Here is a 17,465-nt window from a genome sequence, read left to right on the forward strand (position 1 = left end):
TGGCTCGGCCCCCACCCCCCATCCGTTTGCTGGTCCTGGCCGTGTGCGCATATTTCCTCCTTTTATATACTCGTTTGTTTCCATTCCCCTTGTCTTAAGTTTCGGCCTAAAGGCCCAGCAGCGAGTCACGCGGCTGCATCCTCAGCGCACTACGGTTCGCTTGTCGCTTGAAGAAACTCCGTACATAAGTCTGTCTGTTTATCCGATCAATTACAATGCAGCTTAATTGATTGGAAGTCCGGTAGACTCCATAGTGTTAATTCTAAAGGTACCTTAGTCAGGATTGGCCACCCACCCGCGAATTCTGCTCACGTCTCAATGCCCCAGCCCTTATCCGCGCACTCCGTGCGGGATCATCCACCCTCGCTGGTCTCTGAATATACTCATGTATGCACACACTTATACTTATATATATTTACACTTATACCAATAACACACACGGAGCTACCAGAGCCTAAGTGTATCTTTTGCTTACGAGTCCTGTATTCTTTTCGAAGCTGTGGCGTACTGTCCCAAGGCGCTATCATTAGTACTTGGCTGCACTGTCGGCTTGATAGTTACGAATCCGACATTTCAGATATAATCTTGATCTATAAATGATAATTAAGTAGATCCCAGTAAGTTCCATAGACTATATAGCTATACAACTGACTTACCTTCTCTAATACTTTCATTGCAGCTGGTCGTGCTGATGGATTATAGTTCCAGCAATTTAGGAGTTGTTCCCATATCTGATTGCCATTGGGAGTATCTGGAAAATTGGCCATTAAGCGACTTGGAACTCTTCCATCCACAATCATGCCCATAACCTGCACATCAGTACATTCTGGGTATGGCACTTTGCCGGTGAAAATCTCCTGTTCTCCACCCAAATATAAGTTTATTTGTATTTGAGTCAACTATGTGATATACCAGAATTGTCTTTGTCGAGGTGATGAATTAGCATCCCAGCTAGAAAGAAAGACAATTTAAACTAGGCTTACCATTCCAAGCGCATATACATCTGACTCCTTGCTGGCGGGGGCATCATCCGCTTCCAGGCGTTCAGGTGCCTTGGGAAGGTGTGACCATCATTTATATATGTAAAATGTTAAGCATACCATCCATCGAGTTGAACCAGCCGCAGAGTCTTTGGTGTGTGAAAATGCTAAACTGCCCTCCGATGTAACCGACAAACCGAAGTCAGTGAGTTTGGCGCTACCCTCAGATGATACTAAAACGTTTAGCTTTGAACTGGCTAATCAGTCACCCCATGGCTCAAACACAATCGAAGCCAGTGCTCACCGCCTTAAGATCTCCGTGTATCTGAAATGTATATAATTTCGTGTCACATATAATTGGAATAAGTGCTTATTGATGGCCCACTTACCACATTCTCTTGATGCATATATGCTAGGCCTGAGACAACATGGATAGACTAAAAAGGAGCGCATTAGGCTCATTCTCATTGTACCACTCAACTAACCATCTTATATCGATCGAAACCAGGGTTCGCCCGAGAATACTCATGAATATTGCCGTTTTCCATCCATTCTGACACCATCCCCAAGTAGACATCCTTCAGCAAAATTATTCCCATTAATTTATGTATGTTCTCGTGGTTTAACAGCGACCAAACGTGAATCTCGCGAGTGGCGTGCTGAAATCCATGGTCGTTATGCATTAGTGCATTATGCAAGGATATTGTGAACAGCCCAAACCCACTCGTACCTTGAGGCTTTTATAATCACATTGCTCAACCATTCGGGCTCGCAAAGACTTTACTGCTACTTTGGTACCATCTTCCAATCTACCCATCCAAATGTCACCGAACCCTCCCCTAGACACCAGCTCCAGGCCTTTGTCAGTCTTCATTCTCGAAGTAAGGTCAACGCATCCGTGAGCCATTAGCCGGTCAAACATTTCTTGGATGGTCTGAGAATGTATGTACCTTAAATACGCTCACATGAGGGGAGTCACTTACCATGTGGCGACCAATTGTTACTGTATCATTTTCACTCCCACCCGGTTGGCTAGACTGATTTTTTGTATCTGAAATAGTTCGATATAAGGTTGGCGACGAACTCCCTACGACCTTCTCAACTGTGGCGTCACTTGCACTCCTTTGAGAAAGGATTCCAATAGTATTTGCAGAGTGGTCAAAGCCTGACTCTAGTCCACCGATGTTCTGAACCAAAATTGTACAATCGTATGACCCGGAGGCAATGCATTCACCCGAAGGAGACCAGGCAACGGAATTGACCAGGCCACCATGCATTTGAGGTAGGGTGATCAATGCGGCTTCTTGTCGTAAGTCCCATACACGTACGGATCTATCCCATGACCCAGAAGCAACATAGTTTCCACTTGGGCAAAACGCAACAGATGCTACACAGTTGGTGTGGCCTTTGAATGGTCGAAGGACCATCTTCCCGCTACGAATATCCCAAATTTGTAAGAGTTTATTTGTAGATCCAGAAGCTAAGAGAGATCCTTCAGGAGAAAATTGAGTTGAGTAAATGGCCTTGTTACTTTCGTTAAACATCGCCAGTACATTTCGTCCCTGTTCAACGTCCCACAGACGTATCGTGCCATCAAGCGAGCCAGAAACTATAGTGTTATCATGATATGAAAAAGCCACCGACTTTACCCAATCATGATGGCCTTTAAAAGGGGTAAATGAACGCTTCCCCCGCGTGTCCCAAAGCCGTAGAGTGTTGTCGCTGGACCCTGACACGACAAGATTATTTCTCGGGGAGAATGCCACAGAGTTGATGGCTTTTTGGTGTCCTTCAAGTGGTTCTCCCACCAAATTTGGCAAACCAGCATCTATATTCCAGAGGCGAACTGTATGGTCAGCCGACCCAGAAGCAAGTATGTTGCCTAGAGGAGACACCGAGATAGAATAAATTTGGCCGGAGTGACCCCTCAATGGTTGTCCTTTTGACTGAGGACTTTTAGAATCCCATATTCGAATAGTTCTATCGTAAGAGCCGGATATCACCGATTTGCCATCAGGAGAAAACCCAACCGCACTAACTTCCTCCTTGTGACCGTCTAATACTCGTTTAGCGCCCAGAATCTTTGACAAGACCCAGCATACGAACCATAGATAACTATTGGCTGCTGGGTTGTTGAGGATCCGCGAGAATACATTGTGTTGTAATCGGGTGAACAGATAGTAGTAGAGTATTTCTCGTCAATTGACACTTGTTCTATCTCCTGCCCGTTAACACGTGATTCAAGATTGCTCACTCATCTGGATCCGATGATTGCCAGCGCGTAATCGAATATCTACAGTAACTCGCCACCAACGCGCAAGGACCTCGATTCTCATCAGCTTCACACTATTTGACTACAGTAAGGAAAAGCGAGACTTCTGTGCTCAAACTAGCACTAGTGTTTGGCTGATATACGCCAACCCAGTGCCGCGTCGACTGTATAAACCAGGTTGTGCCTTTGGTAATCTGCGACCGCAACACTCTTGTTAAAAGATTGTGACAGAATGCCTGACACCACAACTGGTTTTGCCGGGCTTAAAGCATACAGAGGTAGCCGCAATAGTATGCTCAACCTATGGTGAACTACTAGGAATCTAAAATGGATCGTTGTAGAACAGACCACATAGAGCCGTATGCTCGGGCACTTAGCTAGTGCAATCATTCGTGTTAGTGGTTTGAACCAAGGGGGATCTGTGGGTCGAGCGGTCTACAAAAACCACGCAAGCTTAAAGGAATCTGTCTGTGAAATAAGAGAGGGATTTCTTTTAGATTTAATTCACCAAGCGATATGAATACTATAACTAAGACACCACCAGGTGATGCTATCACACCTGTCGAATCCCAGATGAGGCCAGGCAGACGTTAAATATCAACGTGTCCGATTTTTATTAAAGCATGGCTACAGTATCTTGAACGGTGTAAATACACGTATGAGAACACGACCAAATATCCGCAACTCCCTTCCGAAACGAAATTAAACAGGATGAGTGGTTTCAAGGTTTGATCGTTCCATCGATAATATATAGTACACCGTTAGACGCCTTGTGGTTCCTCATTAATAACAGGGGAAAGAGACGGGTTTATGGGAACTTACCTCCACACGTTGAATGATCTTGACACCAGATTCCAACGTGCAATGTTCCCATGTCTTTTCACTCTCATCCTTGCATTCAAAATGAATAGACTTTCCCGGAAGTATAGTGGAGTGAGACCCCACAAGCTCGATCGGGTGGCTCTGCAAAGAGAGTTAAGGACGTGTTTGTGGCGAACAAACCATACGGACTCACCGGGACAACGTGCGCGCTAATCCAGCGAGCAATGTTCTTCCTCGAGCGTTCGTCGTATTGGCGGCCGGTCAATATTTCAACTTCATCTCCCGCAGCACCGAGATGCCTATCGAGATTGTAAAGCTTAAACCAGGCTCGATCGGACCACATAAACACATAAACTCACGGCTTACGGGGCAACGTGATAACCGCCTTATTCCTGGGTACGAATACCGTCGTCATCACATTCCCACTGGTATCCGTCAAGCGATCGACTATATCCGGGATTTCGCGAAGATAATCATAAAAGATAGACGACGACTGCTGGATGGTAAGCACGTCGGCAAGCGTGGGGCCGTTGGGGTTTGCTAATGAGGGAATATTAGTGTCCGACATGATAGGGGTTAGAGGTAGTTGGGAGCAGGAGGCAGTCAAGGCCGCAGACGCCAGATACAACAGGCACGAGGTCACACGCATGGTGGTTGGAGCCAGACGAGAGCACCCCAGATCAGAGGCGCTTGTTACCTCCCCAGGGTCCTTTCGGCGCTTATTCGCCATCTTGGATTGACACGTCCCTTGGGAGAACGTTGCTATACACACAACCATGACTCGCGCAACTCGATTTGCCGTTACCTCGACTGTCGTTTCTGTCGTCTATTTCTTGTTTTTGTACGAATTTATATCTGTTCCTTTACTTTCGTCTGAAACTGCCGCCGCGATCTTACCAACGGTGAATTGAGAAGACAAACATCGAGTCTAGACAACTCGTGCTGACCGCGTTTACCATCTAGTTGCCCTGGTGGCTCTTGGTATCTTTCGGATCGTACTCATTGGGAAGTCTGGGTTGGGGGTTGTACTCTTTTAGGGATTGTACAGACGCCTATCACGAGTTAATGGGGGTGGGTCAACTCAACGTGTTTGTGATAATGCTACTTACAATGTGATGTATACGCAGGAAATCAACGAAGCAAAAAATGAGCTCCGTACTAGGGGTGTAACTGTAGACTAACACCGATAATTATGATTATTTCCTCCTTGTGTCTCTGAAACGCCATAGTCGCCGCACACACTTGCGAATTGGTTTCAACTGTATTCGTCTGAAACTCGAGTCTTGTTGGTTTTGGACTTGCGAGGCCGGTATTTCTCCATCTTACGGTCGAGGCACTAACAACGTTGTGTGAAAGAGCAAAAGTCATAGATTAGAAGGATCGTTGACGCATGACTACGAACTCAATCCAAATAAAAAAGAAAAAAGAAAAAAAGAAAAAGAAAAAAAAAGGCGAAAAAAAAGAAGGCCGCTCACGAAGAGCGGCCGGTCCCACGAGGGAACCGAGTGGAAAAAATTATGCGCAACTAAGGCGCAGAGCAACTCCTTGTGCTCAAACCGGCCGGTTTTCATCTCACCACCCCCTCCCCGCCCCCTCTTCCCATCTCAAGTCCACTCGGTATTATTAATTGGTCCATGTCCTCTTTTCGGCTCTTTTCGGCTCTTCGGCTCTCTGGGTTTCCATATGCTCTCCTCGTTTTCAACGTCCCCATCTTCAACCTTTACCCCGCTGCCACCACAATGGTGCTAACGGCCACCGTCGTCATCAAGACTAGGGGAACTCGCACATTGCGCATGCGTGTGGACTTACTCCCCCAAGGTCGTAGCCATCTACGGCTCCCCGAAAACGTCCCCAAAGCTTAAACGTCCCCATATTTCCACTCTTTGCAACGTACGCCAATGCGATGTGATGTTACCGGCGTTAATCGCCCCTGGCCGGGGGACGACAGGCTCTCGCACCAACCGCTTGTGTATGGTCTTACAACGATTTACGCTGCCCTCCCTCCCGCAATATGATGTTATGTATGTATGCTAACTTGGGAAGGAACTGATCTTAGTAGTTTTCGGACTTAGTCCGGTTTTTTTTAGACGCCTGGGCGAGAACGATTAGCCGGATCGAGCTGGAACGGAAGGAAATGATAGGCGTACCGTTTGAGTGGCTTACACGCGCTGTAGGTGATTTTACTAGAGATCGTCACATACCTGTTTTATCGAAGCTAAATGCCCCTGAAAAACCAATTAGTATCAGGAATAGCGGACGGTATCAATGCGTACCTGATATGCCCTCCACGACACGAGTATAGACTTAATTAACTCAATGATCAACTCATATTCATTAACAAGGTCACTCGGTCTCAATGTCGCGCTTTCACTCTATCAACGAATCAAAGTGGATCAGTAAACAAATCCGAGCGCGTAGGGGGACAAGTCGACGTACCATTTAATCTCATGTTCCTAGCCTTGCGTCGAATCTCACGATCAACGGCCTCTCAAGACTCAGGGGGCTTATTCACGAGGGAGAGGGGATTTCACCAGGCGCTTGCGGCCGATAAGTTCCCTCTTACCCCCCTTCCCCGCTCTCGTTTTCAGCCCGGAGCAGTGGTCGAGGCTTAGATCCAAGACGGCGCTACTCGCCAAAACTCTTAAGCCTAGGATCGGGGTAGAACGCGTTAGTATGCGTGTGGGACGCGAAAGCGAATAAGGGGGCTTACTCTTAGTGTGTATCTGTGGTACCTAATGGGAGGAAACGGTTAGTATGCGGTCTGGATAGGAGAGTTAGTCCTCGTGATGAGCGGTGGAGGCAATGAGACCAGCCTTGGACGATGGTGATGGCGATGGCGGAGGATGGAGTGGGATAGGGATAATGTCGAGGGGTGGCTGTGAGTAAAGGATGGATCGGGAGGAGGGAGGGAGGGAGGGAGGGATACAGACCAAGCTCAGTCTGGCTCGGGTTTTATATACCCGTCGTCGACGAGCGCCGGACCGAGAGACAGGGGTTTTTGCTCATCAGAAGTTGTTGCCACCCAGAAAAGGGCCCATCCAAACCGCCCATCCTTGTTCCCCCAAGGCCCAAGCGCTGAAGACCTTCGACACGTCAAACGTAAGCCACATCACGAGGCGGTGCTCGCCCCTCAGTTGCCTTTTAAAGTTGATTGCATGATGGTATTTTACAGGGAGGCGCTAAATCACTGTGATTCTGATCAAAGTTCTTCATGAGCCTCCGTACGTGATTGGATCTTGTCGTCCAAATCGACAATCTTTCCCTCGGCACGTTTGGGTTTTTCTTTTTCGGGGGTAGTATAGTCGACCGAACCAACAGGTGGAAGTTTCTGAAGCCACGCGCGCAGGGCGGCGTTGAACTCTTCCGGTTTCTCGAGTTGCGGCCAGTGTGATGTTTGGAGCGACTAATAATAATAATGATGTAGTATTGCGGAGTTTAGAAATGGTTATTGGTCTGGCCCGATTGGGACAAAGGCAAAAGGAGGCTTACCACCGTTTCGAGTTGGGGGACGAATTTGGCCGAGCCAACGACTTCTGATACCTTGGCCCAGTCCGCCACCGTGTCCTATTACGCCAAATTAATGCACAAAGCTAGGATCGAGCGAATTTTTTACAACCTACCTCGGTGGGATTGATGAATAGCGCAGGCTGGGGGATCGTGTGGTTGCCCTGGTTATGCGCAAACTCCCAAGATCGGTATTTAGTACCATGGGTGTAGAACGATAAACCTGAGATGAAACCAGATTAATAATAGCCATATATGGACGATAAAGGGCGTACTGTTCTTGAATCCCTGGACCTTGTAGACTTTGACCAGGTAGTCTTCTTCGACCTTGCTAAAGAAAGGAATACGTTCCTCGAGCTTGTCTCCAGCTTCTTCGTACGCATCTAAAAAGCTATCCTGGCTCGTCAAGAATTTCGCCGGAGGTTTCGAGCCGGACGTGCGGTAAACCGAGCGGAGCGTTTTGCGAATATCCTTCTCCAGCTCCTCGTAGGCCTCCTTTGTCTTTTTTCCGAAATAAAGCTGATACGCGAGCTTAGGGAAATACCCAAGGAGATTTTCCGTGGGGACAAATGGCCCATTCGCGGGGAGATACTATGAAACTCGTTAATTGACGATTCCCGTCTACGCAATCAATGTGCTCACCGGAACCGAAGCACCAGCAACAGCTTCAAACAAATCCGGCCGTTGGCGGGCAGCTTCCCAACAGATAGCGGCGCCCCAATCGTGTCCGACACACACAGCCTTGGAGACATTTGCGGCTTGGAGAAGGCATACAAGGTCATCGACGTTATCTGGGATCGTGCCGGAGTTTTCGGGATCGCCAGTGTGGGATGACCAGCCGAAGCCTCGCAAATCGGGGACAAGCAAGTGATAGTCGTCCTGAATGTGCGCAGAGTGATGAGTGAGCGAAGGATGGGATGAAACGCAAGGGATCGGAGGGTGGCAATCAACTGACCCGGAATTCCTCGATTTGATTGGACCATGTCGACCAGAGGCCAGGCCATCCATGTACGAACAGAATAGTCCGCTTTGCTTCCGGATTTAGATCTACCCATGCTAATTAACTCTATGAGCGGGCGCAGATAATGCCAATATGAAAAAAATAGGACGATCACGTACTGATGTCAAGCAAGTTCTCCATCCAAGGGTCATAACTCCGATCCCACGCAAAGCACTGCATCTTACGTTTCCTGAATCGCTTGGGATTGAACGGCTCCCTTTCCCCAGTTTCGGAAATCCCGTCGTCGATATCGGGCTGTCCTGGCGCATTGATGATGACCTTTTCACCGGGTACTACATCTGCCAGTGCGCATGTCGCAGTCGCCGCAAGACCAGCGAGGAACAAGAGTTTGGACATGTCGAGCAGCGAACACGTAGAACGGTCAAAGCCAGGCGTGGACGTCAAATCAACTCGCCCGGGTCCTTCATAACGGGGCCGGCAATCGTTCCTTCAGAGCGCTAGACGCCCAAATTAGGAAGTCGACATTACGCCATTCTTCTTCGACCTCGTGCACCACCCACTTCGACTTCTTCGCCAGGAAAGAACTGGACATATACGCATGTGTCCTTGAAGTACTGTCTAGTAAGATAAAGGCCTTGGCATATGGTGTCCACCTGCGCGGTTATGAAAGACCACGTAGTCCAATCAGGTGGCGGCATTGGTGGATGCTTTTGTCTGGTCGATATTGACGTCATATCTATCACCCCTTGCGACACACGTAGAAAAGGCTGCTCAGCATCATAGGCGTCCTGAGTTCTGGATTTGACAATCTACTCGACTCTTTTCGGAGCCACGAGTTCGCTCAGTTGTCACAGCGAGCCCGACTGGCATGACCCCACCGTAATCCGCTTATCACTCTTTTTTTTTACTCCAGTGTTAAAGTAGAATTATAAATCATCATAAATAACAAAGAGACAAGAGATAGCCGTGGTTCACTGAGAAATCGACAACCCGGAGTCATGTGCTGCGCACGTCTCTATTCGTCACGACGAGGGCACGTGCTCGACCTTTTTTCTTTTTTCTTTTTTCTTTTTTCTTTTTTTTATTTATTTAAAAAAATACAATTTATTACACGGACCCAAGCACATGGTCAGACACCATGACTATGCTAGAGCGAGGCTACGTACACAACAAAAGAGAGAAAAGACATTGGCAAGGTAGAGGGAACACGCAGGGGCACGTGCTCGACCCGTCTTCCGAGAACCATACTATCCAACCTCGGCTTGTCGATCCTCACTGGAAAAAACCCGGGACCGGATACGATGGTAGGACGTTCAGGGCTTCTCGGTACACTCGTCACCCTGTAAGCCTTCACATGTAGATGAAACGCAAAAATGGCTAGGCTGCCGTCAGGGTTGATCGGTGGGTGGCAATACGCTTGGCTCATGACGGTCGAAGTGCATGATCATGAGCTTATTCTCTAGATGATTGCCCATGGACATCTCTATAGATACGCCGACGCGAGCTAATTTCCACCAACTGGGGCGGAATCCGTCTTGTTTCCGGCGCATTTAATATATCATCAATGACTCGCGCATTTGCCCGTTGGTTCTTGATTGGCTCATTGCTCTTTAGTTCTTGATTGGCTGTTCGACTTTGTTAGCCACTCGAGCTAAAAAAAAAAAAAAAGGCTTCGGTAGTTTCCGTTCGTCCGAACTGAACTGACTTGTACCTCGGGAGCGGATGTTTGGCCATAGCGAATTCAACTTCCTTCCTAACAAGCCCACCACCCGGTAGGCGTGCTGCGTTCGACAGATAAAAGGAGCTCATGTCGACAGTCTATCTTTACACAAACGGGAGCTGCGAGTCAGTTTCATGGTAGTGATATCGGTGTAGGGAAAAAAAGGGAGAGAGGGAAGAGGGAATGCAATAGCCTTTTTGGGGTGAACCTAGCCACCAATGCATATGCTCCGATGGAATGGTGCGGTTAGATCGTCAACCAAGAAGCTCCCAGGATTGCCACCCTATTACTACTATGCGTGGATTTAAACTTGACATCTCGCACCGATAAAGTATTTCATCTGTATCCTACGATGAGTGGGCCCGTTGAATTGAACTCCGCTGGTAAATTATTGGACGCTTTGGCAGCCTATGAGATTTCAACCTACTCAGTCTTTGAATCCAAGCCAATTTTTGTCCGTCGTGACTCCGGTTTTCGGCTCGGGGCTGGCGGTTTAATATATCTAGTTCCACATGGCAGACACCCCTTTCACTGGAAAGAACAAGGTTCACAGCGGAAAATATTCGTGCATACATCTTCAGGCTGAGGTGTACAACCAACAAAGCGCGGTCCCACCCATGTCAAGCGAGCCTAAATAACATCTTCACTTGAGTGGAGCTTGTATCGACCGTAACTGTTTGAAGTTGTCCGAATAGCGAAAGTGAGTGTGAGCATCATCCATCGAGGAAATGTTGACCTTACAGTTTCAAGCACTTGCCGCGCTGACGGTCGGGCTCCAGGGTCCTTGTCCCAGCAGCTGAGAAGTAAGCTCCACATTCGATCTCCACGGCCATCGTCCTTGAGCTGGGCTGTTGGACGTGGGGGCTGCGTTCCTTCCATCACTTTGACAATCACCCGATACTCAGTTTGGCATTGCGGGTACGGTACTTCTCCAGTGATGACTTCCTACGTATATTTCATGAGGTACGTAGATCATGTAGTCGTAGGTGAATCTTACAAGCATAGTCTATTTTGGAGGACTTGAGTACTAGCAACGTTGATACATTGAGCGACAGTAGCACTTGATACGTACCATTCCCAACGCGTATATATCCGATTCTTTGCTTCTCTGTGCATCATCAAAGAGTAGTTCTGGTGCCTAGAAACAGTCGTATGAGCCTTGGGGAGAAGAAAACTAGCTTAACGAGCTCGATACATACAGCCCATCGCGTAGACCCAATTCGTGAGTTACTAGTATCCGAAAAGCCAAGGCTAGTTTCTGATATGGTCGATAGTCCAAAGTCTGCAAGTTTCGCTAGTCCATCAGAAGATATAAGAACGTTTAGCTATGAATGATATTAGTTATATCGAGCTCAATGCTATACGAAGCACTCGCCGCTTTGAGATCACCATGTACCTGAATGCATTGTGTGCGTTCATTATTACTGTGTGAGCAAAGTCCAAGATTATAATGAACTGACCGCGTCACATTCATGCATATATGCTAAACCTGATGCAATTGACCTACACTACCTAAAGGATAAGTAGTGGCTCGAAGCAATGCCTACTTAATCGAGCACACGCACCATCTCATAGCGGTCAAGGGTAGGTTCCTTGCGCATATATTCATGAAGGTTTCCGTTTTCCATCCATTCAGAAACCATTCCTAGGTGCTGATCCCTGAAAATTATGACGCCCAGAAGCTGATGCACATGCTGATGTTTCATTCTCGACCAGTGATAAACCTCCCTCGTTGCGCGCTAGGGCCAATTCAAAAGGTGAAGTCTACCTTTGGGATCGAGCCCCGGGTTGTTAAATAAAACGTACCTTGAGGGCTTTGTCCTCACATTGCTCAATTGACGACCCTCGCCACACCTTGATTGCTACTTTCCCTCCACTACGCAGCCTACTTGTCCAAATATCCCCGAATCCTCCCCCACCGATCATGACACTGGAATCTCGCCCAGATTCCATTTGCGATGTCAGATCGATACAGCCGTGTTTTAACAAGAGATTAAATGTTTCTTCAATGGGCTATGCAAGTAGTAATAACTACGGGCCTAGAAAATAAGTATGCCGTACTTACCGTATATCGACTGATTTCCCTCTTATTTTCCTTTGGAGATTCGTCGTGGTTCCTAACAGGAGTCTCATTTTCACGCTTTTCGTTCAAATCGTATTCGAATAGGTTCCAAACGATGACCTTGCCGTCATTCGAGCTAGACGCAATGTGTTTACCAGAGGGCGAGAATGCGACTGAATATACATAGCCATCGTGGCCTGTAATAGGATTCAAAACCAGTGCACCAGTTCTTATATCCCAGATGCGGATTGTTTGATCATAAGAACCAGAGGCCAAAAACAGGCCATGAGGAGAGAAAGCGACGGAGCAAACATGACCTGTGTGCCCTTAGTATGGCTTGGCAATCGTTTCTCCACTACGAGCGTCCCATAACCGAATAGTATTATCGCAGGAAGCAGATGCAATATGTGAACCATCAGGAGAGTATGTGATTGATCGGATTGGGCCAGTATGACCGCGGAATGACCTCGCGTTTGCCACCCGTTCAATATCCCAGGCGCGAAGTGTTGTGTCGTCGGAGCCAGATATCACGTAGACACCATCTGGAGAGAATCCAACAGAGTTGACTCGACCATAATGCCCAGAAAATGAATTAGAAGATGTTCTGTTCTGTATATCCCATACTCGGACAAAGTTATCGTTGGAACCTGAGACGATAAATTTGCCGGAAGAGGAAAATGCAACTGCATTGATAGCACCAGCATGGCCATGAAGCGGATCTCCCACTTGCTCTCCAGTATCCGTATCCCATAAACGAATACTTTGATCATGGGACCCAGAAACAATCAGGTCCCCAGCAGGAGAATAGGAAACGGAAGAAACACCACGAGTATGTCCCGTATATGGTTCACCCTTTGGGGCTGGACTAGAGGTATCCCAAATTCGTACCGTTCGGTCCATGGAGCCGGAGGACACCGACTTCCCATCCGGAGAAAATGCAACAGCATAAACTGCATTGACGTGCCCGACTGGTGGCGATCGATTAGATATAACAAATACCATATAGCCGAGACGTACCATGGGTAATTGGCGCAGCCAGGCGATCTGGGTCTTTCAGCCGAGACATTTATACAAGTAATCCTTAATTACCCAGAGAAGAGTAGATAAGACAGACGGGAATATCAGGGTCCTACGATGTGATTTACACGTGCCTCTAATTATGCAAATCATATTGACAGAGCAAGCGCTTCGCCTCAACGGTTATAATTCATAACTCCGTCGCTATGAGATGTCCAAGATCCGGGAAACACACTCTTAGCTACAGTACATATCTTACAGGGAGCAATAATAATAATAATAATACGAGGGTCACGAGTCCTTGTGAACACATGGGCGTAGTCCAATTTACACAGCGCTTGTAGGGCGTGGCATTTCTCTGGATTGCTGCCACACCTCTGGGAAATGCGGCATGTTTCGGAAGTATCTTTAGGAGACGTCCTTATCGTAGATGTGAAACTTCCCGGTAGTTCGCCACTAATTGGTCGCTTCCTGAATATAGCACTTTCTTGTGTGATTATGCCACTTTCCTACATCCGGTGACTTGAACCGGAGCTCTTCGTGTATGAGCCAAGGCAATGAGTATTCAACGAGGCGAAAGGCTACTCATTAGCATTGAATAATTGATAAAACTTGCTATTGTAAGGATCAAGGCATCAATCCTGCGTTCAATTTACTTGCATACAGTTGTGTTGTATGTCTTGATGAATATCAGGTACAGAAGTAAGAGTTCTAGAGAGTATATGATATACTATTAAACTTGAAAATGCTATAATATCACTACAGGGGCCTTGTTTATTCACCAGTAGATGCGTCAAAAGAGTTGAAGCGCAAGCGCTTTACTGCGATTTGTCAGCACTAGTGTGCTCACATAATGTGGCCCTCAGCCAGAATCTTCTATTTAACTCAATATCTACTTCAAGAAGCTTGTTCGTAAGTTCCCTACTGAAAGTTATTCTCTTCATATGTTTCTACCAAAAACTTGGCCAACTACGTTTTAGAATGTCCGATCTAACTTCGCAACTCCAACAACTCACTGCACGGCTGGAGAGTTCAGCCCCCATCTTGAGTTCTGATGAGAGTAAACTCCTCTTTAATAGCTTTCTTCCTTTATCGCCTACAGAATCTAAATCGCTGGCTTATATAGCCCTCGCGAAGCTATGTTCTTCTGTCCGGGACGCATCTCCAGCATCCGATAACACTTCTGACCCAATCATGCCTATGTTTACCACGGAATTGGATCACCGTCTGAGCAGTACAAAAGCCGATTCTGTAACCTCTGCCCTTGGACTTCTCTACGCACTATTCCAGGTAGACCCGGCTGCTGCTACAGCACTGTTCTCTCTCCCGGAAACGGTATCCTCACTTGAAGATATACCGGAGATTTTCTCAGATGCTACTTCACCTGTTATCAAACCTTTTGCTAGTCTACTTGCCCAGGCTGCCAGTAATTCTTCATGCCGTAACCTGATAAATGAGCGTGGAAGATCGTGGTTGATGATGCAGGCTCGACAAACTCGTGATCCTAAGCTGCAAGCCTCAGCTGCGGTTGCGTTAACGAAACTTGCTCGCGGTATCCCCGTGTCATCCTTAGAATCTCAGGTTCAAGATGCTCAAGATGCTCAAGACGTTGTTAGCACACAAAGGGAGGAGCAAGCATTATTGAAACTTATGTCTGGCCTCGTGATATCTGGGCCGAATGACACAAAAGCAACCGACGACGCGTCTTCGGTAGTCGACTCAATCGAAGGCCTTACACACCTCTCGGCTTCGCCAGAGCACAAGAACGATATTGCCAAAAACACACCATTATTAAAGAAAATGTTTGCTCTTGTCCCAGTGGCGTCGGCGTCGGCTAAAGCTTCCGCACAGCTCAAGAATAACTTCGATGAATCTGCTATGTTCCATCGCGATAATTCTGTTCTCCTATTTGGAATTGCGTCTATTGTTAGCAATCTTGTATCATATCGTCCGCCACGTTCTAAAGAGGAACGTGCAATTGAACAACTTCGGCGGACTGCGACTCCTGGGGCGAAACGTAACACACTCCCAGTTGCTGTGGATGATCCGGCCGATGCAGACTCCGCGGTGGCCGCTCGTGCTAGATTAGTCATCCAGGCCGGCGTGCTTCCAGCGCTGAGTGCTCTTGCTCAAAGTACCAGCATTGGTGTACGACGCGCGACTGGAAGCGTTTATCTTGGTCTTGTAACCGAACAAACGAACCGAGGAAAAGTTATCCAGGGTGGTGGTATCAAAGCACTTTTACATATTGCTCAAAGGGCCACATACGACCGACCTCCAAATGCACCGGACGTTTTAACGCCCCATGATCTACTACCGCTTCAGGCACTTGCGAAGCTCACTATTACCCATCCTCCCAATCTATTATTCGGTAACTCTCCGAGATCAGCTATCGGTCCGTTGTCTACTCTGTTATCTCATAGTGATGCGACCACGCTTCAGCAATTCGAGGCCCTTATGGCGTTGACCAATATAGCCGGGGTAGACCCAGAAGGTGTACTCAAACCAGTTGGTGCTCGTCGAATCGAGGAGCTTATGCTAGATGAACACAAAATGCTCCGACGTGCGGCAGTTGAATTGCTGTGCAACCTAGTTGGTTCGGATGAAATCTGGAAGCGATACACAGGGGAGGGAGAAGAGGACAATCAAGCCGGTAAAGCCGTGCAGTCCCGGCTTCACGTTTTGATGGCCCTTTCCGATGTGGAAGATTTGCCGACCCGCCGCGCCGCAAGCGGAGCGCTCGCGATGCTTACATCATCCTCTTCAGTTGTTGATTCTTTGCTCGAGCTGGAGCGTGGGCCATCACGGTTAATGAAGGTAGTCAGGGAACTGGTATATCCAAATGGTATGCTTTTGCCCGTCCTATTTGATCTGAATTTATGCGATTTTTTCAATACCAGATGACCAAGACAGTGAAGATGAGGGCGAAGAAGAGCCTATGGAACATGACGCCTCTCTCACGCTTCGTGGGGCAACAATTGCATGCAACGTGTTGACTAGAGCCCCTTCTCACTTCAAGCAGGACTTGGTTGACGCAAGCCAAGAAACGGGACTTCTGGGTGCCCTGCTGCAAACAGTTCAAACTGGCGATGACGCCTCCAAACGGCCAGCTGCTGAAGCCCTAGTTTGGATCGGCAGGGCTCAAGGTCAAATACCATCAATATAGATGAAGTCATACTTATATATGATGAGCTCTTTTGCGCTACGCGGCAGTCGTATCCGTGTGATATTATTCATGATGAATCAATTCAGAATAGTCCGGGTCTGCGTAGTGGGTCTGAATACCCCCGTGTTCTATCATGAAGCATTGATGCCAAGTATACATGGGTGCTAATCTAGTTGGACGAATCGGATGCATACGGCGCGAGCGTGACCTCTGTATCTGCGAACATTTTCCTCAACACTTCAGGTTAATCATTCAATCTCAGCAGGGCTACCCCGCATTTCCTCAACGCTATCGGTGACAGTCAAGTCTGTGCACGGTATGCAAAGGGCGAAGCGAGTGTAAGCGAGACAGCTCCCGCTATTGTGGAGACTCGCAGGTGCTACTTCACATCTTGAAACAATGATGGTAAGACTGGGCATATCCTATTGGGTCAGCATATGGCATCTCTTAGTGGGTCTGCGGAGTCTCTTGTCACTATCGACGAGCGCGTGCAAAATCACCCTCATTCGGAACATTCGTCACAGACCGTCCTTTTTGGCTTTATTAGGGTGATTCGCGAGTGACGGATGATCGCCGATGCTGTACCGGTACCTGGCGGTCGACTTCTAGCCGTCGGCAAATGAATCATAACTACCCTGTGGAACACATACCGGCCCCGCCCGATACAATAAGCATAGGTAACTTATGGGTGGCTATAGCTACTCTGAAGGTCGCCTACATTTGCAGAAGTAAGCGTTCACGCTTTTGATCAGGATTTGTCAGTGTGTCAGCCAAATATCGGACACAGGCAACGTAAAAAACCGCTTGAACGTACGGCCTATATGAAGAATAACTGATTCATATATGACATAACTGTGGATATGTGCTTAAATCTTCTATTATATTGGATTGAGATAGGGACAAGATATTTTTGGGCAAGCTAACTGGAGTCCGCCATGTGTTAGGTAAGCGATCACATAGC

The 17,465-nt window shown here is 47.6% G+C and overlaps 5 protein-coding genes across 5 annotated transcripts; 1 reads left to right on the forward strand and 4 right to left on the reverse strand.

The window, feature by feature from the left end:
* Positions 1-557: 557 nt before the first annotated feature.
* Positions 558-3,135, reverse strand: RhiXN_09631 (Tyrosine kinase family catalytic domain protein; the record flags this gene model as incomplete). The annotated part of the gene is made up of 11 exons (XM_043329447.1): positions 558-590; positions 657-857; positions 913-921; positions 984-1,052; positions 1,101-1,226; positions 1,285-1,305; positions 1,370-1,417; positions 1,466-1,639; positions 1,711-1,914; positions 1,964-3,036; positions 3,087-3,135. 11 exons carry the CDS (start codon positions 3,133-3,135, stop codon positions 558-560), a joined length of 2,007 nt encoding a protein of 668 aa, XP_043182281.1.
* Positions 3,136-3,973: 838 nt separating this feature from the next.
* Positions 3,974-4,642, reverse strand: RhiXN_09632 (Fasciclin domain-containing protein; the record flags this gene model as incomplete). Its single annotated transcript, XM_043329448.1, has 4 exons — positions 3,974-4,021; positions 4,075-4,215; positions 4,268-4,373; positions 4,434-4,642. 4 exons carry the CDS (start codon positions 4,640-4,642, stop codon positions 3,974-3,976), a joined length of 504 nt encoding a protein of 167 aa, XP_043182282.1.
* Positions 4,643-7,273: 2,631 nt separating this feature from the next.
* Positions 7,274-8,935, reverse strand: RhiXN_09633 (alpha/beta hydrolase family protein; the record flags this gene model as incomplete). The annotated part of the gene is made up of 7 exons (XM_043329449.1): positions 7,274-7,477; positions 7,564-7,638; positions 7,695-7,801; positions 7,854-8,169; positions 8,221-8,457; positions 8,534-8,634; positions 8,698-8,935. The coding sequence occupies 7 exons, from the start codon at positions 8,933-8,935 to the stop codon at positions 7,274-7,276; spliced, it is 1,278 nt and encodes a 425-aa protein (XP_043182283.1).
* Positions 8,936-10,902: 1,967 nt separating this feature from the next.
* RhiXN_09634 (Vegetative incompatibility protein HET-E-1) lies at positions 10,903-13,387 on the reverse strand (the record flags this gene model as incomplete). The annotated part of the gene is made up of 11 exons (XM_043329450.1): positions 10,903-10,932; positions 11,001-11,204; positions 11,257-11,265; positions 11,332-11,397; positions 11,459-11,584; positions 11,720-11,767; positions 11,825-11,998; positions 12,066-12,272; positions 12,325-12,457; positions 12,695-13,289; positions 13,339-13,387. 11 exons carry the CDS (start codon positions 13,385-13,387, stop codon positions 10,903-10,905), a joined length of 1,641 nt encoding a protein of 546 aa, XP_043182284.1.
* Positions 13,388-14,319: 932 nt separating this feature from the next.
* On the forward strand, positions 14,320-16,504 carry RhiXN_09635 (unc-like protein; the record flags this gene model as incomplete). The annotated part of the gene is made up of 2 exons (XM_043329451.1): positions 14,320-16,183; positions 16,239-16,504. The coding sequence occupies 2 exons, from the start codon at positions 14,320-14,322 to the stop codon at positions 16,502-16,504; spliced, it is 2,130 nt and encodes a 709-aa protein (XP_043182285.1).
* Positions 16,505-17,465: the final 961 nt, after the last annotated feature.

Source organism: Rhizoctonia solani, chromosome 8 (assembly GCF_016906535.1).
Source record: "Rhizoctonia solani chromosome 8, complete sequence".
NCBI classification, from domain to species: domain Eukaryota; kingdom Fungi; phylum Basidiomycota; class Agaricomycetes; order Cantharellales; family Ceratobasidiaceae; genus Rhizoctonia; species Rhizoctonia solani.